Below are 25,948 nucleotides of genomic sequence, written 5' to 3'. Positions count from 1 at the left end.
TCTTTTTAGAGATGGGCAGTTGTCTGATACATGAAGTATATATAATTTTATGTTTTAAACCCACATCTGAAGCATGAAATCACACTGAGAATCATACTGACTTTCCCTGGTCTTTACACATCTGCAGACTCAATCACAGATAAAAGGTTGAACAAAGAGTGTTAAATAGGAGCAACGCTGAGGAACACAGTAGTTACTCACATGTCTTCAAAGTTTTAAACAAGCATTACCAAGAATCCATCCCATTTCTTCAGATCTGTATGAAGTTCTCATGGAAGTTATCAGATTAGCCTTGCACTGATGTTGCAGGTACAATTTAAAAAAAAATTAATAGGCATATCTTTCAGATTTATGAATTTTGAGTTTTATAAAATGAAGAGAAAAACAAATCTATCTTATCATATGTACTACAATTGGTCATAACACCAAGGGCAAACAAACCAAAGTCAAGCTTTGATGAGTGCAAAATAATACTTTACTAATCAATCAAAAGTTTAAACCAAAGAGAACACTCCAGTCTAGAGGACACCTCTGTGCAGGGAGATATAAAATGAGAATGTTGGCATTTATAACCTAGGTCTATTGAGGCAGCCAGCAGGACATTTATCAAACCACTAACAAAGATAGAGAGGCTATGAGATTCAGGGCTATAAAGGACACAAAACAGTTTGGGAATAACTCAGTTCATTGGTTGGTTCTATAATGTCTATAGAACATGACTAACTATAATGTCTGTCACACTGACCTAAAGAACTTTCCTTAGAATTTGTTTTAGGAAAGGTCTCTAATCAATTATTTATAAGTCTTTTTATTATTTGGGGATGTGTTAATACAACCTTCCTTTTGAAGCAGTAGATTTTGCTGGATACAAGTTCACTGGTGCTTATTTACTTTCTTTGAATAAATTGGCTTAAGGCATCTGGTACACACCAATTGAAATGAAAACCAGCTGTTCACTTTTGTAAGGCTCAGCTTCTCTTGGGCTACTTCAAAGATTCTTCTCATTGCCTTGGGCTTTTCATAGTTTGATGGTAATGTGCCACACACATAGTTTTAGGTTTTAGATAAATAGATAGATAGATAGATAGATAGATAGATAGATAGATAGATAGATAGATAGATAGATAGATAGATAGATATTGCCTACCATCTACTCTCTACTTCCCTAATTCTCTCTATGACTGTCATTGTGTATGTTGGTATGTTTTATAGTGTGTCATAATTACAAAAATTTCTTCATTTTCATTATTTTTGTTTTTCTGTGCCTCATACAGAATAAGCTCAGGGAACTCATTTTCAAATTTGGCCAGTCTTTCTTCTACCTGTTCATAAATGCTGTTAAGCTTGGAGAGCAAGGTTTATTTTTTAATTTAAGTGATTTTATGTTTCAATTATAGATTATCTATTTAAGTTTTTTAACAGAATTTCTGTCAATTTACTAATATTCCCTTTATGGCAAAACAGTATAATGTTTTAATTTATTTCCTTAAGGAATATATTCTTTTTTTTTTTTTTTTTTTTGGTTTTTCGAGACAGGGTTTCTCTGTGTAGCTTTGTGCCTTTCCTGGAACTCAGTTGGTAGTCCAGGCTGGCCTCGAACTCACAGAGATCCGCCTGCCTCTGCCTCCCAAGTGCTGGGATAAAAGGCGTGTGCCACCACTGCCCGGCTCAGGAATATATTCTTTTAACTTCTTGAATATACTTAAAATAACATCTCTAATTTCTCTGGGATAAGGTTTCTATTGAGCCTTATTTTCCTCTGGTATAGTTTGTATTTCTTATTTCTTCATGTATCTCATAACTTATCTTACTGTTTTGCCACTGGAAACTTTAAAATCATGCAACATTATAGTACTTGACATCAGAATCTCATTCTTCTTGGACTTCTTTCTGTTTCTGTCTACTGAGGTCACCATTGGTTTATCCAGAGGTCTTTGTAATACCTGTTTTCTGTGTCACATGTAAACAATAAGTCTTCTTTCAGCCTAGGGACTGGGTGATGATGGGACATTGTAAAAGGTCAATCTCATTTCAGCACTGTGTTCTTCAGAACTCAGGTATCTCTCAAGTCTGTTTTGTGCTTATTTCCTGATTTCATAATGCCTTTATGTTGTTCAGCTGTCAGTACTTGTATCCCTTGTGGACCTTTAGGACACTTGACCAGTTTGGGGCCTTTACTCATCCCTAGATATTTACAGTGCTTTACACTACCAAGAATGTGTTGGCAATTGCAAGTCTACTATGGACACTATTCATCCAGCCTTTATTTTTATTGTCTTGACTAGTATACTCTTTGTCCAACTGATACTGGTGATATCAAGTAGCTACAAAGCTGGATTAGTTGCTTGTGAAAATACTTCAACTCACATACAGCTATCCTCATAAATGGAGTTTTACTTAACAAACTCCTACCAGAGAGGTCAGAAAATTAAAATGAAGCTTTGGATGCATTCTAGCCAGCCACATTCTGGTCTTCCTGGTGAATTCCAACTTCAAGTTTTTATAATCTTTGTGGCCATTACTCACCCAGACATTTTTAGAGGCAAAGATGGACTAGGAATAGGCAAAATACCACAGACTCCATAGCAGTTATTACAAAGGACCATTTATTATTTATTTATTTTCCATATTTATTATTTTTTATTTCTGTAAGTGCCTTTGAGCATTTCAAGAATTGTGTGTTTTGATATCTTTTTGTACATTTCTTAATAAAAGAGTTCTCTCTCTCTCTCTCTCTCTCTCTCTCTCTCTCTCTCTCTCTCTCTCTCCTCTATTATTTTATTTTCACTGATATCCTTTGTACAGATTTCTAAGACCTGACTTAATCTCACATTATTTTCATGGTCTCATTTTTCCTTCATTTCTGATTTGATACACACAATAAAGCTACCTTATCAAACACATCAACAGATCTTTTGTTTTACATGACAAGGTGACATTATCTTCTAGCTCTTGACTATCCCATTAACTTATTTCCAGTCAGTTGAATGATTTGAACTGTTTTGTGCTTGTATTATTTGTCTATCTGAAATTTATAGTTGTTATGAGCTGGATATGAGGTAGAGAAACCACTTTACACTTTTTTGATAGAAATGTCATTTTATTATAACTATGTTAATTAAGTAAATTCTTTCTCATTGAATTCTGATATAACTTTTTAAAATGTTAATTCAGAACAAGTAGGCATTTAGATTTCAATATCATGTTTATTTAATGCAATTAGAAACCCTACTTTGAAACAGTCCTATTAATATTCTGATATCTGGTAGTGTTTCTGACACTAATTTTATGTTTAGATAACTCATGGTTAATGTTATATTACTTTTTCTTCCATTAAGCTTCAATATAGGGGCTGAAGAAATAGCTCAGCAGCTAGGAGAGCTTACTGCTTTTGCAAAGGGCCTGAGGTTACTTCCCAACACCCACATACATCTCATAACCACCTGTGAATCAGGTCTCATGGGGTTCTGACCTCTGTAGACTCCTGCATATATGTGGTGCACATAAACACATGCAGTCACATACACATACCCATAAAAGCTTTTTAAAGTAGATTAATGAAAAAATAAACACTACTTAATAATCAATTATCAGATCAGCATTTTGTTAGCAATAGCATAGCCCTTGGACACCAATTTGGCCCCAGGTGGTGGCTCACACCCAGCCTCCACACAACATTTAATGGTAACAGGAGCCATGGACATTAACATAGACCTTGGTTGCAGTAGAGCCATGGACGCAGGCAAAGCCCTCAGCACCATGGCCCCAGGTGTTTACGTCCATTGCCTGTGTTGACAAGGGCCCATATGAACTATTCATGTTGAAGTCCAAGGGCCATGTTGACTTGTCCCACCCTTCACTGGCCCTGGGAGAGCTGGCCTGATGACTCTGACACAGGAGAGCTGATCTGCCTCTCATAGGATAATGACCCCAGTACTTGGGAAAGCTGGTCCCATCCTTCATCATGAATGTGGGAGAGCTGGCTGGGATGGTCCCAATGGCCAGGACTAACCAATTTAGCTACCACTCAGGCATGCATCCAGGGCTTTGAGTTGACCCTTCCCAACATCTACCTCATCTGTGACCTGCTAGAGCACTGAAGGGACTGGTCCTATGGAACCATAGCCACAGGATCTCCATGATGTGGGTCAACAGCAGCATATCTGAGAGGAGTTTCAGGAAGGGTCCAGCATTGATGGTGTACCAGAATCCAGAAGCCTCAAACCTGAACAACAACTCATTACACAACCAACATTGCAAGTAAAGCTGTGTGGGAGCCCAGCTGGGAGCCCAGCTCCCACATTTTACAACAGGGTACTCTTGAGGAGAGAGGGATAAGGAATATTAGATAGAAGGATAGCCGAGAGAAACAGATAGAAACGCAGGATAGCCTCGGGAGGGCCTGGATCATTATCCACTGGCCCCTCCTGTCTCTTCTAAAGGGCTATTTATAGGAATGCCAAGGAGTGGAATAAAGCTCCCCCTAGCTCAGCCAAGTGTCGACCCTTCCAATCAGTAACAATGTATCTGATCAAGTAATACTCTAATGCAGCTCTGCTGGGTAAAGTAAGCACAGATCTCACTAGGAAACCTTTGTGGGCCTCCAAACTCCCACTTCTCAATATAAAAAAAAAAAAAGGCCCTCCAGGCCCCTCAGATAGACTGTGCCTGTCTTAGGTCAGCCTTTTTGATTAATTTTATATACATATATTCAGGAAGTTATCAAGAAGAAAGTTACCTGTCTTTGGCTACCAGTGTCTGGCAAGAGAGAGTACAGAGCTCTGACTCAGGTCCCTACTAAGATCTTCCAAACATCCAATCTCCATAGCTGCCACACCTCTTAGTAAAGGAGTAGAGGATAATAAAGATGGAGTACCCTTATTGGAATGGGCCTAAGATGACTACAGCAGTCTTAGCTGCACCAGGCCCTTTTCAAACCTCTCTCCTAACAGATGTTCAATAAAATTTTTAAGAGACTATTTTGATTCCCAGGAGAAAACAGTCATTCCAAAACGCTTCAAAGTATCTACTCAAGTAAACAAAATCCCTTGCTAATTGTAAAAACACTTTCAGCTGTTTAAGTAGCTCATATCTACACGTGTTCCTATCACAGCTGTATAATTTCTGTACAAACTAACTCTATTGTGGGAGGCCTATCCCTTTGTGGGAGGCCTATCCCTTTCTAAACAGAAACAGAAGGGGAGTGGAGACTTTTTGGAAGAACATAGAAAATCTCCCTTAATTATAACACCTCTGCTTAAATTTTCCAGGGGCCATTGAGACCATAAAATTATATTATGAGCTATCATAAGTGCTCAAATATATCTGAAGGCAAAAGAGTAATAAAAATAATTCTAGTATGAACATCACTATATGCTTTTTACAAACTTATATTCAACATTTACACTTTTTATATTCAATATTTACATGTTTTACATTTAATATTTATACTTTTTACATGTAATTTTACACTTTTTACAAATTTATATCCAAAAGGAAACTCTATAGGACTATTTTACAAACCTTAGCAAACATCTAGAAAGAATCTCTTAACAGAACTAACTTACATTCAAAGGCAAACTCTATAGAACTACTTTAGAAAATATATAGAAGAGATTGCTTAACAGAAATATTATATTTTCTTTCAACAAGACCGGAAGTAGGCAAATCATTTCTAAAGTTCAAGAGTTTATAGTCAGCTTTGCTATCATTCTGAAAGTTTTCTTGGGAGTTTGAAGTCAGAGCCTAATCCATCAGTGACTCTAAGCTTTATTTGGTCACTGAGGGTAAAATTCCCTCTTAATTTCTTAAAGCTGCTTTTTAAGATTACCATGAGTATTTCAAAGAGACTCATTGACAGGCATTAGCATTTTAATTGCCTCCAGACATGCAAGCTGTTCACCTGTTTCTAGTTCTCAGGAGCAAAAGTTAAGCTTTCTAACATTGCTTGGGGAAAAAATGACATTTTTAGCCAGAAAAGCGGAGTTTGGGGGCAGTGCAGTATCAGTATTATTTCCCCTGGGTGTTATGCTACTCTGTTACAGACTACATTTTCCTAGCTGCCCTTCTCTATAGAATCACACTCTTGGAAACTACATTTCCCAAGCTGCCTTTCAGGTCTGCTCCACCCCTGTTTCCATTTAATGGTTTGTGTTCATATTGAAAATCAAGATCAAGTGAGCTTTTTCACCATGGGAGGTTTCTGTTCTCCCTGAGCTGGCGTTGACAGGTGTACTTCCGTAACCTGACATTTTTCATGCAGCAGGCTGCATCCAGCAGTGCATGCTTACAGATTGGTATTTGTTTCCCACCTTACTGGATCAGTGAAAAAAAATGAAAGTACTTGAAATAAAAGCTTTTTCAGAAAGATTTTGTTTCCCTGGATAGAACCTCTGCTTATCCCTGATTGTCCCTTCCTGCAAAGTGTAGAGTCCCTGATGCCTTAGCAGAGGCTCAGTTTCTCTGCTGACTGCTTTCTGTTCTGAGGGTAGGGGCTTGAGTTCCCAATTTAGAAACTTAGACCCTGCCTCCCTCATTGCAGGGAGGATTTCAAAGCCTCCATGGCTGCCTTCATGCCAGCAGCCCCTCGCTGGGTCCCACACCGCCTTTGCTGTAGCTCCATCCTGGGGAAGCTGTTCCTACTGGGCTTTCTCCCTTCACTTTTGTGGGCATAGGCTCTGGCCACTGGGGATTCTGGCTGCTGTTTTTCTAATACTGGCTTGAAGGAGAGACAGGACTAGCAGAGAGGATTTTCCATATTCCAAGAGGTTTTGTGTTTTTTTTCTAAGACAATTACAGGTAATTTTTTCATTCTGATAGATTTTCCAGGTGAGTTTAATTTTGCCCTTGCAGGAAGAAAAAAAAAAATCTGAGAAGGAAATACCTGAAAAGCTTTCAGTTTTCTAGAGAAAGATTACTAAGTTTTTAGCAAGACTTCTGTTCCCTAAACTTTGGCTTCATGGCCAAGAGGAAACTAATTCTGATGGTATGACGTTTTCATACAGTGGCAATGCCAGCAGAGTGAAGAGTTTTATTTCATCCGCATCTATCTCAGGGAAAATTCTTTCTCTGCTGCTCAGGGCTTATATCTAAGCTGTCCACAGGCCATAAGCTTCCACAGTTATCTTTTTCTGCCCATTTTCTTATAGCATTTTTTCATGACTCTGGTTCTTCCCAGTTTGTGTTTATAGTGCTATAGCTGGAGAATCAAGGACATGGATCCTCTGTATTGCTGCTTATCTTATTCTACCTTACACTGTTTCTTTTTACCCAATATTCCTAATTCTACTCTTATTCTAAATTTCTTCTTACACTATATTCCTATATTCTATATTACATTTTCCTTAATTTTTATAGATAGAAATTAAGAGAGAGAGAGAGAGAGAGAGAGAGAGAGAGAGAGAGAGAGAGAGAGAGAAAAGACCTCAATAGAGAGAGATACTCACGGCAGCCTCACTTTTAACTTTGGCATTCACCTGCCTTACTTTCACTCCCAAGAATAAAATACCATTGCCTTTATTTTTAATTCATTATTGTGCATGCTCCCTTACACCTGTGATACCACCTAACACTTCTTTTTGTCAAGTCCCTGTTCCTGGCTCTATTTGTGGGGTGCCTACCCATTTCTCTGTGGGAGGCCCCCTTTCACTTTTTCCCCAGGGTACTCTTGAGGAGGGAGAAGTGAGAAGTATTTAGATAGTAGGATGGCGGGGAGAGAAACAGAGAGAAACATGGGATAGCCTCAGGAGGGCCTGGACCATTATCTCCTGGGCCTTCCTATCTCTTCTAAAGGACTCTTTATTGGAATGCCAAAGAGTGGAGCAAAAAATCTCCCCTAGCTCAGCCACGTGTAGACCCTTCCAATCACCTAGTAATCATACACATGGTCAAGCAATATTCTAATGCAGCTCTGCTGGGTAAAGCAAGCTCAGATCTCACTAGGAAGTCTTTGTGGGCATCCACAAAGCTGTTTGGACAAAAGGGTCTACTGTGTGACACACAGCAGCTCCCAATGCCACTGAGATGAATAATGAGATGGAGAGGTAGGACGAATTGAAAAGCAAAGTGGGATTTTTGTTTGCTTGTTTTTGTTTTGCTTTTTTGTTGTTTTGTGTTTTGTTTTTTAATCAATATTTTAATTTTTATTTCTTTTTAAATATTCTTTTGAGGAGGATACTGCAAGACTGAAAGGCAGATATGGAGGGACTAGGAAATGAGTGGAATGAGAGTGCATGATGTGAAATTCCCAAAGAGTCAATAAAAAGTATTGCCCAAAAACAAAAAAAAACCCTTCAATTATATAAATTAAAATAAAATAAAGAATACTTTATTTTATTACTATGTTTTATCTTCATTTGGGAAAATCAATGTAAGAGTTCCTGTTACATATTTTTTTTTTCATATGGAACTTGGTGTAGGCTTTATATAATTGTTTGTGTCTATGTGGATTCTCTCTCTCTCTCTCTCTCTCTCTCTCTTTCTCTACTTTATTTTCAAATACTATGTATTTTAACAAAACTTGTATAGAACTGCTAGTACATTTCATTTTATTTTTGTATTTATTTATTTGTTTTGTTTGTATATCCTGACCATGGTTTACCCTCGCTCCTCTCTTGCCAGTCCTCCCAACCTCTCATCCCCCAATCCATTCCTCCTCTCCCTCCATTTCTCTTCAGAAAAGGACAGGTCACCCATGGATATCAGTCAGCCATGGTATATCAAGTTGTAGTGAGACTAAGACCATTAAAACTAGATGAAGCAATCTGGTAGGAGGAAAAGGTCCCAAAAGCAGGCAACAGAGTCAGACAGCCCCTGTCCCCACTGTTAAGAGTCCCAGAAGAAGACTAAGTTACACAACTGTCACATATATGCAGAGTGCCTGGGTCAATCCCATGCAGGCTCCCTAGTTGCTGGTTCAACCTCTGTGATCCTCTATGATCCCAAGTTAGTGGAGTCTGTTGGTCTCTTGTGGTTTCTTTGACCTTTATGGCCTCTATGATCCTTTCTCTCCCTCTTCCACAAGATTCCTTGAACTCAGCCTAATGTCTGTTTCTGTCTTTGCATCTGTTTGCATCAAGCCTCTCTGACAACAGTTGGGCTAGGCAACAATCTCTGAGTATAGCAGAATATCAATAGGAATCATTTCATTGGCTTTTTTCTCCTTCCTTCCTTCCTTCCTTCCTTCCTTCCTTCCTTCCTTCCTTCCTTCCTTCCTTCCTTCCTTCCTTCCTTTCTTTCTTTCTTTCTTTCTTTCTTTCTTTCTTTCTTTCTTTTTGCCAGTCATATTTGGTTCTACCCTAAGTCTCTGAGCTTTCCCACCTCTGGGTCCTGACCCTCCAGACAGTGTCAGGGATGGGCTCTCTCTTATGGTATGAATCTCAAGCTGGACCAGACATTGATTGGACACTGCCACAGTTTCTGTGCCACCCTTATCCCAGCACATCTTGTAGACAGGACAAATTGTGGGTCGATAGTTTTGTGGCTGGGTTGATGTCTCAGTCCTTCTACTGGAAATCTTGCCTGGTTACAAAAGATGGGCAGTTCAGGCTCTGTATCTCCCATTACTAGGAGTCTTAGCTAGGGTAATCCTCACAGATTCCCTGGAATTTTGATTGTGCTAGGTTTCTAGCTCTTCCCAAAGGTGTCCCCCAATTCCAGTTGTCACTCCCAGTACTCTTTCCCTTTTTCCTTCCCCTATCTAATCCCTCCTGTTCCCATCAATACTTCCCATCTGAACACCCTCATCTACTGGCAATACATATTCTATTTCCCCTTCACAGTGAGATTCATACACCCCCTCTCTCAACTCTCCTTGTTACTTAGCTTCTCTGGGTCTGTAGAGTGCAGCATAGTTATCCTTTACTTTACAGCTAATGTCCACTTATAAGTTAATACATACCATGTTTGTCTTTCCAGGTCTCGGTTACTTATTCAAGATGATCTTTACTAGTTCCATTCATTTGCCAGAAAAACTTGTAATGCCATTATTTTTAACAACTGAGTAATGCCCCATTGTGTAAATGTAACACATTTTCTTTATCCATTCTTCAGTTGAGGGGCATCTAGGATGTTTCTAGTTCCTGGCTATTATGAACAAAGCTACTATGAACATAGATGAGCAAGTGTTCTTGTGGTAGGATGAAACATCCTTTGGGTATATGCCCAGGAATGGTATAGCTGGATTTGAAGTAGATCAATTCCCAATTTTCTGAGAAAGCCCCATATTGATTTCCAAGTTTGCATTCCCACCAGCACTATTATAAATAAAAGTAATTTAATCCAGACATTTGTTCTTAAATAAGATGTTCTGTCTCTATTTAATCAAATCAGCTGAACGTGAAGATGCATTATCTATTAAATGTAAATAATATCATATCAATACATAGATTCATTCTACAATTTTGTTGAACTAGCCTTTCATAAAACATGTAATAAGTAATGCGTTTTTATACTTAAATTTGTTTTTCTTTTCCTTTATTTTTTTCCATTTTAAGAAAATATTATTTTCTCACAAAATATAACCTGATTATGGTTTCTCCGCCCCTGTCTCTCATTAGAAAACAAACAGACTTCTTTTTTTAATGGTTTATTTATTTATTTATTTATTTATTTATTTATTTATTTATTTATTATTTTTTTATTTTATTTTATTTTACAATACCATTCAGTTCTACATATAAGCCACGGGTTACCCTATTCTCCCCCCTCCCACCCCCCTCCCCTTACCCCCAGCCCACCCACCCATTCCCACCTCCTCCAGGGCAAATCCTCCCCCTGAGGACTGCAATCAACCTGGTAGACTCAGTCCAGGCAGGTCCAGTCCCTTCCTCCCAGACTGAGCCAAGTGTCCCTGCATAAGCTCCAGGTTTCAAACAGCCAACTCATGCAATGAGCACAGGACTTGGTCCCACTGCCTAGTTGCCTCCCAAACTGATCAAGCCAATCAACTGTCTCACCTATTCAGAGGTCCTGATCCAGCTGGGGGCCCCTCAGCCTTTGGTTCATAGTTCATGTGTTTCCATTCATTTGGCTATTTTTTTCAATAATTGAGCAAAACCAAAATTTATTATAAGCCACAGTCGTCCTAGGGACCTCCATGCTATGTATATATAGCTTCTATGGTTCTATGGCCTGTGGTCTGATTGTTCTTTATTTTATATCTAGAATCCACTTATGAGTGAGTACATACCATGGCTGTCTTTCTGGGTTTGGGTTACCTCACTCAGGATGATTTTTTCTAGTTCCATCCATTTGCCTGCAAATTTCATGCTTTCATTGTTTTTCTCTGCTGAGTAGTACTCCATTGTGTATATGTACCACATTTTTTTCATCCATTCTTCCGTTGATGGGCATCTAGGTTGTTTCCAGGTTCTGGCTATTACAAATAGTGCTGCTATGAACATAGCTGAGCACGTATCTTTATGGTATGAATCAGCATTCCTTGGGTATATGCCCAAGAGTAGGATGGCTGGGTCTTGAGGTAGTTCGATTCCTAATTTTCTGAGAAAACGCCATACTGATTTCCACAGTGGTTGTACAAGTTTACATTCTCACCAACAGTGGAGGAGTGTTCCCTTTGCTCCACATCCTCTCCAACATTGACTGTCATTGGTGTTTTTGATCGTAGCCATTCTGACAGGTGTAAGGTGGTATCTCAGAATTGTTTTGATTTGCATTTCTCTGATGATTAAGGATGTTGAGCTTTTCTTTAAATGTCTTTCAGCCATTTGTAGTTCTTGTTTTGTGAATTCTTTGTTTAGCTCTTTAGCCCATTTTTTAAATTGGACTGTTCAGTATTTTGATGTCTAGTTTCTTGAGTTCTTTATATACTGTGGAGATCAATCCTCTGTCAGATGTGGGGTTGGTGAAGATCTTTTCCCATTCTGTTGGCTGTCTTTTTGTCTTATTGACTGTGTCTTTTGCCCTGCAAAAGCTTCTCAGTTTCGAGAGGTCCCATTTATTAATTGTTGTGCTCAGGGTCTGTGCTGTTGGTGTTTTATTTAGGAAATGGTCTCCGGTGCCAATGCATTCAAGAGTGCTTCTTACTTTCTTTTCTATTAAGTTTAGTGTAACTGGATTTATGTTCAGGTCTTTGATCCACTTGGACTTGAGTTTTGTGCATGGTGACAGATATGGATCTATTTGTAATCTTTTACATATTGACATCCAGTTATGCCAGCACCATTTGTTGAAGATGCTTTCTTTTTTCCATTGTATAGTTTTGGCTCCTTTGTCAAAAACCAGGTGTTCATATGTGCATGGATTAATGTCAGGGTCTTCAATTCTATTCCATTGGTCCGTATGTCGGTTTTTATACCAGTACCAAGCTGTTTTTTTTATTACTATAGCTCTATAGTAGAGTTTGAGGTCAGGGATGGTGATGCCTCCAAAGGTTGCTTTATCATATAGGATTATTGTAGCTATCCTGGGTCTTTTGTTTTTCCATATAAAGTTGAGTATTTTTCTTTCCAAGTCTGTGAAGAATTGTGTTGGGATTTTGATGGGGATTGCATTGAATCTGTAGATTGCTTTTGGTAAGATTGCCATTTTTACTATATTAATCCTACCTATCCATGAGCATGGGAGATCCTTCCATTTTCTGATATCTTCTTCAATTTCTTTCTTTAGAGATTTAAAGTTCTTATCAAAAAGGTCCTTCACTTGTTTAGTTAGTGTTATCCCAAGGTATTTTATATTATTTGTGGCTATTGTAAAGGGTGATGTTTCTCTGACTTCTTTCTCAGCTCTTTTATCATTTTTGTATAGGAGGGCTACTGATTTTTTTGAGTTGATCTTGTATCCTGCCACTTTACTGAAGGAGTTTATCAGCTGTAGGAGTTCCCTGGTAGAGTTTTTGGGGTCACTTATGTATACTATCATATCATCTGCAAATAGTGAAAGTTTGACTTCTTCCTTGCCAATTTGTATCCCTTTGATCTCCTTTTGTTGTCTTATTGCTCTAGCTAGAACTTCTAGTACTATATTGAATAAATATGGGGAGAGTGGACAGCCTTGTCTTGTTCCTGAATTTAGTGGTATCACTTTGAGTTTCTCTCCATTTAATTTGATGTTTGCTGTTGACTTGCTATAAATTGCTTTTACTATGTTTAGAAATGTTCCTTGTATTCCTGATCTTTCTAAGACCTTTATCATGAAGGGGTGTTGGATTTTGTCAAAGGCTTTTTCAGCATCTAAGGAGATGATCATGTGGTTTTTTTCTTTCAGTTTGTTTATATGGTGTATTACATTAACTGATTTTCATATGTTGAACCATCCTTGCATCCCTGAAATGAATCCTACTTGGTCGTGATGGATGATTGTTTTGATGTATTCTTGGATTCGGTTTGCCAATATTTTGTTGAGTATTTTTGCATCAATGTTCACGAGGGAAATTGGTCTGTAGTTCTCTTTCTTTGTTGTATCTTTGTGTGGTTTGATATCAGGGTAATTGTAGCCTCATAAAAAGTGTTTGGTAGTGTTCCTTCTATTTCTATTGTGTGGAACACTTTGAAGAGTATTGGTATTAGTTCTTCTTTGAAAGTCTGGTAGAATTCTGCACTGAATCCCTTAAAAATGTGGGTATGTGATAAAAATCTCAAAGTAGTTTTCATAATGACTAAGGATGTTGAACATTTCTCTAAGTGTTTCTCAGTCATTGAAATCTGCACTATTGGTAATTCCTAATTTAGGTCTGTACCCCACTTTTTAAATGAATTATCTGTTTTCTTGATATCAAGTTTTTAAAATTTATTTGCATATTTTATTAGCCCTCTGTCTAATGTGTAGTTGGTTAAAACAAACAAACAAACAAACAAACAAACAACAAAACCCCTTTTTCCCATTCTGTAGACTTTGTCCACAGTATTCTTGGTCTTAAAGAAGGTTTTCAGTTTCATGAGCAGCCATTTATTAATCATTGATCTTCGTGCCTATACTATCAGTGTTCTGAACAAAAAATTATTTTCCTGTGCTGATAAGTTTGAGGCCATTCCCCTCTTTCTCTTCTATCAGGTTCAGTGTATACTATTTTATTTTGAGGTCTTTGATCTAAATGGAGATGAGTTTTGTGCAGGATGATAGATATGGATCTATTTGGATTCTTCTACATGCAGCTATCCAGTTTGACTAGCACCATTTGTTGAAGATATTGTCTTTTTTCCAGTATGTATTTCTGCCTTTATCAAAACTCATGTGTCATACATAGTTGTTTGGATTTATGAGTCTTGATTTTGATTCCATTGATCAATGTGGCTTTATGAGAGAATGTCAATGTCATGCTGTTTTTATTGCTATAGCTCTGTGGAACAACTTGAAATCTGGGATAGTGATACCTTTTGCAGTTTTTTTTTCTTTTACTATTCAGGTTTTATCCACCTGGATTTTTTATGTTTCCACATAAGGCTGAATGTTGTTCTTCCAAGATCTGTGAACAATTATGTATGAATTTTGATGGGAATTGCATTAAATCTGTAGATTGCTTTTGGTAGGGTGGCCATTGTTACTATTTTTCTCCTATGGATACATGATCACCAGGGATCTTCCTATCTTCTGGCATCTTCTTCAATTCTTTCTTTCTTCAATGCCTTCAAGTTTTTTATCATACAAATCTTTCACTTGCCTGGTTACAGTAACCCTGAAATATTTTCTATTATTTGAGACTATTGTGAAAGATAATTTTTTCTGATTTCTTTCTCAGTCTATTTTTTATTTGTATATAGTAAAGCTACAGATTTTCATGAGTTAATTTTATATCCAGCTACTTTACTGAAAGCATTTATCAGCTGACGATGTATTCAGGTGTAATTTTTAGGTTTATTTATGTATACTATCATATCATCTGCAAATAAAGATACTTTGACTTTTTCCTTCTAATTTGCAAGCTTTTGATTTTCTTTACTCCACTAAGACTTCAAGTACTGTGTTAAGTAGGTATGGAGAGAGTGGACAACCTTTCACAGGTGTTGCCTAAGACTGTTGTAAACACAGATATTTTCATTACAATTCATAACAGTAGCAAAACTACAGTTATGAAGTAGCAACAAATGTCAGGTCCTGCCTGACCTGTAGAACAGTCCTGAATAGGGGAGTGAGGATTGAGAAAAAAGGAGACAGAAGAATAGACAGAGGCAGAAAAAATAGAATTGGGAGGGCTCTGAGTCAATACTGCAGCAGCCCCAAGTTTATTTCTCATGGCCTTTTTATACAGAAGCAGGTGGGCAAAAGACCTCCCCATCTCAAGGACACCATGGTTCAAGGAACAAATAAGCATAAACATCTCCTTAATTCTCAAGACATCTGGTAACCACGCCTTTGTCCACACATCCCGTTATCCAGCCTTAAGAAGCAAAAACAAGCTTGAACTCTCTGACCTTGAGTCAAGATGCAATCAAGCCACAAACTGGGGTCACTGTAGGTTTCCACAAACAAAGATAATTTTATGGTTGGGGATCACCACAACATGGTGAACTGTATTAAAGGGTCACAGCATTAGGAAGGTTGAGAACCACTGCTCTATCATATTCATAAAGTCTATTGTGAGGTATTTGTTCTGTGCTTCAGCTAAGGGCCTGCTGTGGTAGGGTTGCTGGGCTCTAGTGGAGATATAGTGTCCCAGCTGCCATTAATTGGTTGTTTACACTGCCATCTTGGAGGGCAGAAGAGAGCATAGGATACCCCAGATCTTGAATTACAGGTGATTGTGAGCCACTGGATGCAAGTGCTGCAAAATAAGCTCGAATCATCTGCTAGAGCCATTTTTCAGCTATATAAACTATATACAAGTTTATGAATTCAGCATTAAAATTTTTATTGAAATGTCTGTTACTTATTTTTAAGTTCTTTTTTTCTAGTTTCAAAACTTATGGGAAAAAATTTGAAACCATGAGAACAAAATAGTGGATTAAACAAATGGCTATTTTGTAAAGCATGGAAATGTATGCTTTTTTTCTACTTTTACTTGTCAATGTAATGAATTATGATTCAAATTTTCCTGTTGTTTTCTCAATTTTCCTGTAACTGAAGCACATACTACTTTGTCATGATTATTCATCTGAATATTAGAAATACTAGATTTGATTTATACCTGATTTACTATGTTTTATCAGAATCCTATATTAGAATTCAAAATAGCAGAAGCATATGGCATTATTTTATACTATGTCAGTCAATATTCATTAGGGAAACTATACAAAGTAAAATGCAATCTCTTTCTTATTTATAAAAATGAAGGCAATCTCCTCAGTTTGTTTATCTTCTGTGCATTTTTAGGTAGATGATTTGAAGAAACTGTTTGACCAGTATTCCTGGAGGCAAAGAAAATTGGAAAGGGAGTACATGGACGCACTTAATCATTATTATTCCTCGGTAAGTGGAATACTCCCTCTTTTCCCACAGAGCACTACACACTGTACTCAATTATTAACTGGAGTGACTAAAACTAATTTTATTAACAACTAAAACAATTTTCAATTAATAAACACTTATGAATAGCTCTTTTATTCTTCCTATCAAGAAAAGAACATGGGATATTGAGCTTTCTGACGTTTCAAAAGACTTGACAGATGTTTCAACAAGCTATATGGCACTGGCAGAAGAAAACAAAAGGCTGCATTCTGAAATTGAGAGCATAATAGAGGAAACTGGGGACAGGTAATTCAGATTTTATTATTGTTATATAGCATATAATAAGTGATATGTAACTAAACTCCCCCAGCATGATTCCCTGGGGCAAACAAGAGTATTCATGTTTAATATTAGTTTAACTTAACTTGAGTCTATTCCAAATGTTACTCTGTAATCATCCAGGACACTGTTAGCAAAAGTCCCTTTGACATATCATCTGGAGATTAAGGATAACTTTCAACTTAAAATATGTATAGTTAACCCCTTATCTCCTCCAGCCCATCCTCAGTTCTTCTCTATAATTACTAACCTGGTTTTCTTGGCTTAGGAACCAGAGTCTTCCTTATGCCACTTTATATCTCAACTCTCATATTCAATATTTCAGAATTTAGAAAAGGAAAGGAACCACTCTCTTCACATATCCATAAGACCTCTTGAATAGACCAAATTTTATTTGCTGTATTATACTATACCTGGTTTACTTTTATTATTTGGCTCAAATCATGACTTCACTCAAATTCCCCTTCTAGTGACTCTTGGTATTTCTATGATATTGTATTTTAAGAATAATTTCGCTTTTCTTTCTGTACAAGTATTACTTTCCCTTATGATTACAGTGCAGGAATGTGTACAAACCACCTTATATTGTAGTAAGATATGCATACAAGTGCCTCTTCCTCATGTCTTTTATCATGCTTGCTTGCAATTCTGTGTTATACAAATAGGTGAATGATTTCTCTCTCCATCTTCAACTATAAAGAAGATGCATTGGCCATGACATTGTGTGTTTGACCATCACACCTTCATCAGTTGCTTTAATGCCTAAAACATATTATGCTATCAATGATGAAGTCCTGAAGGGAAGGAGGGAGGATGAAGGGAAAGAGGCTGATCACAGTACTTGATGATGTTACGAAAGTTTGTTAAATATATGTAGTGAGTGTTTTACCATTAGAAATGACTACATCAAGCCATTGTTAAAACTTAATTTATATATCATAAAATGCCTGTAGCTGTAGAATTTCTCTCCAGCTCCCACCAAGCCCCACCAGTCCTGGAGCCCACTTATAAAATAAACACACCGACTCATATTATTTAAACTGCTCAGCCATTAGCTCAAGCCTACCATTGTCTAGCTCTTAACTCTTATACTCAGCCCATTTCTGTTAATCTATATGTTGCCACATGTTTCATGGCTTTACCCATTGCCTCTACATGATGCTCCCTGAACGGCAGCTGGTGTCTCCTTCCCCTGCCTTCCTCTCCTTTCTTCTCTCCTCTCTGTTGGTCCCGCCTATACTTCCTGTCTGGCTACTGGCTAATCAGGGTTTTATTTATACAGAGCGATATCCTCAGCAAAGGCCAAAATCTGTAATTGAGTTTTCAGTTTTGGTGGTGGATAAGTATATAAAAACAGACTTTGTAAATGGTTAAAATCCAGTGTGAAGGTCCACAACTTTAGACTGGCTATACTATAACTGTATAGAAATGTGCAGACGACAGCTCTGGTTAATTTTAGTATGTGATGCTTATTTTGCATGAAAATTTTTATAATTAAGCTTTTTTTATTGTGCAATTATTTTTTAATTTTTTATTCAATTTACATACCAACCACAGATTCCCCCTCTCATCCCTCATCCCACTCCCCACACCTTTCCTCTGACCCACCCCCTCATCCTCTCCTCCAACAGGGTATAGCTCCTCCATGGGTGTACAGCCACGTCTGGTACATTTGGTTGAAGCAGGATTAAGTCCCTCCCCACTGCATCAAGGGTGAGCAAGGTGTCCTACCATAGGTAATGGGATCCAGAAAGCCAGCTCATGCACCAGGGATAGATTCAGATCACACTGCCAGGGGCCCCTCAAACAGACTCAACTACACAACTGTCTCCCATATGCAGAGGGTCTAGTCCGGTCCCAGGCAGGTTCTATAGCTGTCAGTCTAAAGTTCGTGAATTCCTCTGAGCTTCATTCAGTTGTCTCTGTAGATTTCCCCATCATGATCTTGAACCCCCTCCCCCAATTACTCATAAAATCCCTCTTCCATCTCTTCAACTGGACTCCTGGAACTCAGCCTGGTGCTTGGCTGTGGATCTCTGCACATGTTTCCATCAGTTACTGGATGAAGACTCTATGATGACAGTTAGGGTATTCACCAATATGATTACCAGGGTAGACCAGTTCAGGCACCCTCACCACTATTGATAGTAATCTAGTTTGGGGTTGTTTTTATAGGTTCCTGGGAATTTCCCTAGCTTCAGGTTTCTCCTTTACCCCATAATGTCTCCCTCTATCAAGATGTCTTTTTCATTGCTCTCTCACTCCATTCCTCCCCCAGCTTGACCATCCCATTCCCTCATCCCCTACCCCTACCCTCTATTGCCCTCCCTTATCCCCAGGTTACTCATGGGGATCTCCTCTGTTTCCTCTTCCCAGGGTGATCTGTACATCCCTCTTAGGGTCCTCCTTGTTTCCTAGCTTCCCTGGAGCTGTGGTTTGTAGTCTGATTATCCTTTGCTTTACCTCTAGTATCCACTTATGAGTGAGTACATACCATGTTTATCTTTCTGAGTCTGGGTTACCTCACTCAGGATAATATTTTCCAGTTCCACCTATTTGCCTGCAAATATCATGATGCCATTTTTTTTAACAGCTGAGTAATACTCCATTGTGTATATATACCACATTTTTTTAACCATTCTTCAGTTGAGGGGCTTCTAGGTGGTTTCCAGGTTCTGGCTAATATGAATAATGCTGCTATGAACATAGCTGAGCATGTGTCCTTGTGGTATGATTGAGCATTCCTTGGGTATATGCCCAAGAGTGGTATAGCCGGGTCTTGAGGAAGATTGATTCCCAATTTTCTGAGAAATCTCCATACTGATTTTCAAAGAATAGCTGTACAAGTTTGCACTCCCACCAACAGTGGAGGAGTATTCATTCCCCTTGTTTCATATCCTCTCCAACATAAGCTGCCATCAGTGTTTTTGATCTTAGCCATTCTAAAAGATATAAGATGGTATCTCAGAGTTGTTTTGATTTGCATTTCCATGATGACTAAGGATGTTGAACAGTTCCTTAAATGTCTTTCGGCCATTTGAGATTCTTCTGTTGAGAATTCTCTATTTAGATCTGTAGCCCATTTTTAAATTGGATTGTTTGGTATTTTGATGTCTAGTTTCTGGAGTTCTTTATATATTTTGGAGATCAGCCCACTGTCAGATGTGGGTTGGTAAAGATCTTTTCCCATTCTATAAGCTGTTGTTTTGGCTTATATACTGTGCCCTTTACCTTACAGAAGCCTCTCAGTCTCAGGAGGTCCCATTTGTTAACTGTTGCTCTCAATGTCTGTGCTACTGGTGTTATATTTACAAAGTGGTCTCCTGTGCGAATGTGTTCTAGGCTACTTCCCACTTTCTCCTCTATCAGGTTAAGTGCAGTTAGATTTATGTTGTGACCTTTGATCCACTTGGATTTGAGTTTTGTGCATGGTGACAGATATGGATCTATTTGCAGTCTTCTACATATTGACATCCAGTTATACCAGCACCATTTGTTGAAGATGCTTTCTTCTTTCCATTGTGCAGTTTTGGATTTTTGTCAAAAATCAGATGTTCATAGGTATGTAGATTAATGTCAGGAACTTCAATTTGATCCCATTGGTCCACATATTGTTTTTTTTTTTGCCAATATCAATCTTTTTATTACTATAGCTTTATAGTAGAGCTTGAAGTCAGGGAGTGTGATGCCTCTAGAAGTTGCTTTATTTTAAAGAATTGTTTTAGATATCCCAGGTTTTCTGTTTTTTTGAAAATATGAAGTTGAGTATTGTGCTTTGAAGGTCTATTAAGATTTGTGTTGGGATTTTGATGGGGATTGAATTGAATCTGTAGTTTGCTTTTGGTAAGATTGCCATTTTTATTATGTTGGTTCTACCTATCCATGAGCATAGGAAATCTTTCCATTTTCTGATATCTTCTTCATTTGCTTTCTTCAAGGATTTATAGTTCTTGTCATGCAGGTCTTTCAAGTGTTTGGTTAGAGTTACCCCAAGGTATTTTATATTATTTGTGGCTATTGTAAAGGGTGATGTTTCTCTAATTTCTTTCTCAGCCAGTTCAACATTTGTGTATAGGAGGGCTACTGATTTTTTTTTTAGTCAATCTTGAATCCTGCCACATCACTGAAGATGTTTATCACTTGTAAGAGTTCCCTGGTAGAATTTTGGGGGTCACTTATTTAGACGGTCATATCATCTGCAAGTAGCAAAAGTTTGACTTCCTTTCTAATTTGATCTCCTTTATCTCCCTTTGCTGTCTTATTGCTCTAGTTAGAACTTCAAGTAGTATGTTGAGTAAGTATGGGGAGAATGGACAGCCTTGGTTTGTTCCTGATTTTAGTGGAATCATTTTGAGTTTCTTTCCATTTAATTTGATGCTGGCTGTCAGCTTGTTGTAAATTGCCTTTATTATGTTTACGTATGTTCCTTGGGTTCCTGATCTCTCCAGGACCTTTATCACGAAGTGGTGTTGGATTTTGTCAAAGGCTTTTTGAGCATCTAATGAGATGATCATGTGATTTTTTTCTTTCAGTTGGTTTATATGATGGGTTACATTGACAGATTTTCATATGTTGAACCATCCCTGCATTGCTGGGATGAAGCCTACTTGATCATGATAGATGATATTTTAATGTGTTCTTAGATTTGGTTTGCCAGTATTTTATTGAGTATTTTTGAATCAATGTTCATGAGGGAGATTGATCTGTAATTCTCTTTCTTTGTTGATTCTTTGTGTGGTTTGGGTGGCTGTAGCCTCATAGAGTTTGGCAATGTTCCTTCTGTTTCTATTGTGTGGAAAAACTTGCAGAGTATTGGTATTAGCTCTTCTTTGAAATTCTGGTGTAATTCTGCACTGAAACCATCTGGCCCTGGGCTTCCCCCCAACCCCCCTTGGTTAGGAGACTTTTAATGACTGCTTCTATTTCAATAGGAGTTATAGGTCTATTTAAATTGTTTAGCTGGTCTTGATTTAATTTGGGCATATGGTACCTATCCAGAAAATTGTTTATTTCTTTTAGATTTTCCAATTTTGTGGAGTACAGATTTTTGAAGTACGTCCTGATGATTCTCTGGATTTCCTCATTGTCAGTTGTTATGTCTCCCCTTCCTTTCTGATTTCTGGATTTGGATGTTCTCTCTCTACCTTTTAGCTAGTTTGGATGAGGGTTTGTCTATCTTGTTGATTTTCTCAAAGAAGCAATTCTTTGTTTTATTGATTCTTTGTGCTGTTCTCTTTGTTTCTATTTTATTGACTTTATCCTTTAATTTGATTATTTCCTGGTGTCTACTCCTCCTGGGTGAGTTTGCTCCATTTTCTTCTGGAGCTTTCAGGTGTGCTGTTAAGTCACTAGTATGAGATTTCTCCAACTTATTTATTTAGGCATTTAGAGGTATGAAATTTCCTCTTAGTACTGCTTTCATAGTGTCCCATAAGTTTGGGTATGTATTACATTCATTTTCATTGAATTCTAGGAAGTGTTTAATTTCATTATTTCTCCTTGACCCATTTGTGATTCAGCTGAGCATTATTCAGTTTCCATGAGTTTGTAGGCTTCCTGTAATTTGTGTTGTTATTGAATTCTAACTTTAAGTCATGGTGGTCTGAAAAAATACAGGAAGTTATTCCAATTATTTTTTTTTGTATCTGTTGAGATTTGCTTTGTAACCAAGTATGTGGTAAATTTTAGAGAAGGTTCCATAGGGTGCTGAGAAGAAGGTATATTCTCTTGTGTTTGGGTGGAATGTTCTGTAAATGTCTATTAAGTCCATTTGAGTCACAATGTCTGTTAGTTTCCTTATTTCTCTGTGTGGCAGACCTGTCCATTGGCGAGAGTGGGGAGTTGAAGTCTCCCACTATTAGTATGTGGGGGTTAATTTAATTAATTTTCTCTTTAGTAATTTTTCTTTTACATATGTTGGTGTCCTTGTATTTGGGGCATAGATGTTCAGAATTGAGACTTCATCTTGGTGGATTTTTCCTGTGATGAATATGTAGTGTCCTTCTTGATCTCTTTTGATTAATTTTAGTTTCAAGTATATTTTATTAGATATTAGGATTGCTACACCAGCTTGCTTCTTAAGTCCATTTGACTGAAAAGACTTTTCCCTGCCCTTTACTCTGAGGTAGTGTCTGTCTTTGAAGTTGAGGTGTGTTTCTTGTATGTAGCAGAAGGATGGATTCTGTTTTTGTATCCATTCTGTTAGCATATCTTTTTATAGGTGAATTGAGTCCATTGATATTAATGACCAGTGGTTGTTAATTCCTGTTATTTTGTGGTTGGTAGTGTTTTATGTTTCCCTTCTTTGGTATTTGTTGCTGTTGGATTATCTATTGCCTGTGTTTTCATGGGTGCATCTAACTTCCTTGGGCTGGATTATTACTTCTAGTGCTTTCTGTAGAGCTGTATTTGTGGATAGGTATTGATTAAATTTGGTTTTATCATGGAATATTTTGTTTACTCCATCTATGTTGATTGAGAGTTTTGCTGGGTATAATAGTCTGGGTTGGCATGCATGGTCTCTTAATGTCTGCATTACATCTGTTCAGGATCTTCTGGCTTTCAGAGTCTCATTGAGAAGTCAAGTGTTATTCTGATAGGTCTGCCTTTATATGTTATTTGGTCTTTTTCCTTTGCAGTTCTTAATATTTTTTCTTTATTCTGTATGTTTAATGGTTTGATTATTATGTGGTAAGGGGACTTTTTTGGGGGGTCCAGTATATTTGGTGTTCTGTAAACTTCTTGTATCTTCATAGGTATTTCCTTCTTTAGATTGGGAAAGTTTTCTTTGATGATTTTGTTTAATATATTTTCTGTGCCTTTGAGCTGGTATTCTTCTTCTTCTTCTTTTCCTATTATTCTTAGGTTTGGTCTTTTCATGGTGTCCCAGATTTCCTGGATGTTTTGTGTTATGACTTTGTTGGCTCTAATGTTTTCTTTGACTGACAAATCTATTCTTCTATTGTATCTTCAATGCCAGAGATTTTCTCTTCCATCTCTTGCATTCTGTTAGTTATGCTTGTGTCTGTAGTTTACTCAGATTTTCCATTCCCAGCATTCCACTGGTTTTTGTCTTCTTTATTGCCTCTATTTCAGTTTTCAAGTCTTTGTTTCCTTCACCCATTTGATTGCTTTTTCTTGGTTTCTTTGCTTTCTTTAGGGGATTTATTAATTTTTTCCATTTTTTTGTTTGTCTTTTCCTCAATCTTTTTAAGGGAATTTTTCATTACTCTTTAAAGGCTTCTGTCATCTTAAAGTCATATTTAATGTTGTATTCTTCTGCTTCTTCTATGTTGGGATGTTCAGGTCTTGCTGATGTAGGACCATTATATTGTGGTGGTGCTATATTGCTCTTTATGTTATTGAATCTATTCATCTCCCAATCTCTTCCTCCAATTGGTGCAAATCAAAGCTCTTGTTCCAATTGGAGCTCTTGGTCAAATCAGAGCTGGCAAAGTCTTTGTCTCAGGGAGCAGTTACATTCTCAGAGGATGGGTGAGTTTGGCGGGTGTAGTAGGACTTGTAGATTACAGGGTCTAGTGGGTGGTGGTGGGGGTTAGGCCTGCCCGTAGGAGTCCTGCCTGCTGGCTTGCAACTGGGGTTGCCTATAATAAAGCTTTTATTATTTAAAAAATACATTAAGAAGAGGAGGAAAACAAAATAAAACAAAAACACCTTAAAAGTGTGTGAGCCAGAGAGGAGACCCATTTGAAAGAGAACATGAGTGTGATAGCAAGCCAGCAGCCTCTCAGCCTTAGTGGTGTATAAACAGAAAGGTTTATTCCCCACCCTTGTGGCCATTCAGCCATAGCTGCTGTGTCTGTTTTCATGTTATTCTTTCTGAGACTAAGAGAAAAGGACTGGGCATGTTGCTTTAGTACTATAGGGAAGAGAGTATTACTGAGATCACTGATGGCTCTGACAGCTTCAGCAAGAATGCTTCAGATATCACTGCTCACATTTCACTGAATGAAACAAGCCATTGGTCAGATCTCATGTTAATGGGATAAACAGACAGTTATCAAAGAAGTACAAATCACTAATAAATATAAGAAAAAAATGCCTGACACTAGGAATACATTCAAACTACACTGAGATGGTATTTCAACTCAGTCAGGAACGCCACACTCAAGAAAACAAGTAACTTCCCAGCAAGATGATTCAGTGGCCACAGGTGCTTGCTGTGCTAGCCTAGTGACATGAGTTCAATTCATGGAACCCACATGAAAGTGGAGAGAGAGAACAAATTGCACTAGTCACCCTCTGACATCCAGAAGTGTGCCATGGCACACACACTCATTATTCAGCCAAAAAGAAGGAAATATGTACTTTGAATTAAAATAGAATAGATGAATTAAGTCAGACTCAGCAAAATGTCACCTGTTTTCTATCATAGGTAGAATCTAAGTGTCTGTGTGTGTGTGTGTGTGTGTGTGTGTGTGTGTGTGAGAGAGAGAGAGAGAGAGAGAGAGAGAGAGAGAGAGAGAGAGAGAGAGAGAGAGAATGAGACTTAGAGGCAGAGACAGAGAGAGACAGAGAGAGGGGGATGAGAGAGATAGAGAGACAGCCATTGGAAAAAAGACAGGAGTGTAGAGAGGAAGAAGGGACTTCATGGAATTTGGGAGAGGGGAATAAGATTAGATAATAACAAACACCATAAACGTCTTCTTTGTAGACTCTAGTTTTAGGAAAAGGTGAGAGAACTTTGAAGGAGGGGCCATCCTGAGGAGGGTAAGAGAGAAGCATTCAGTTAAAATTCCTGATGTATGTGTTTGAAATGCACAGTAAAGACCGTTTATTACTTTGAACAATGAATTTGCACTAAGAAAGAGACTCGTCGTGACAGTTGGGACACTGGCAGCCTATCCCATGCATTGGAAACCTCACCCTGGTTAGGGTTTGCTTCCCAGGCAACACCTGGACATGTCTCTCTCTGACACTAAAACAAATGGATGCTCCAGGCGAACATAACCATTTCTTCCCAATGATTTATTTGCCTTTCTCCTAAATGTTCTTCTATGTCATCTTACAATGCAGTGTGTATTAATCTTTTCTGTTTCCTGGATACAATAATATGCCCAAATGCAACAAGAGTGAAAGAATTTATTTTGGCCCACAGAACCAGGGGGATAGACTCCCTGGTTCTGTGGGCCAAAATAAATTCATGGTATGGCAGCAGGCACGGGAAGCCTGGCTAATCACATTTTATCCCCACACAGGAAGCAGAGAAAGAGTGGAAAGTGGAATTAGTCTCTAGACCTTCCAAGCT

At 37.9% G+C, this 25,948-nt stretch overlaps 1 protein-coding gene across 1 annotated transcript in view; it reads left to right on the top strand.

Annotated features, from left to right (window-relative positions):
• The window catches only part of Ccdc178 (coiled-coil domain containing 178), a 348,053-nt gene that overhangs the window by 90,364 nt on the left and 231,741 nt on the right, over positions 1-25,948 (top strand). The window contains exons 13-14 of the mRNA XM_042264107.2: positions 16,267-16,362; positions 16,511-16,647. Coding sequence (XP_042120041.1) covers positions 16,267-16,362; positions 16,511-16,647 — 233 coding nt within the window. The remainder of the gene's footprint in view (positions 1-16,266; positions 16,363-16,510; positions 16,648-25,948) is intronic.

The sequence above is a fragment of the Peromyscus maniculatus genome, chromosome 19 (genome assembly GCF_049852395.1).
Source record: "Peromyscus maniculatus bairdii isolate BWxNUB_F1_BW_parent chromosome 19, HU_Pman_BW_mat_3.1, whole genome shotgun sequence".
NCBI lineage: Eukaryota > Metazoa > Chordata > Mammalia > Rodentia > Cricetidae > Peromyscus > Peromyscus maniculatus.
Note: the sequence above shows the minus strand (reverse complement) of the source record. Positions and strands in the feature narration are given on the sequence as shown.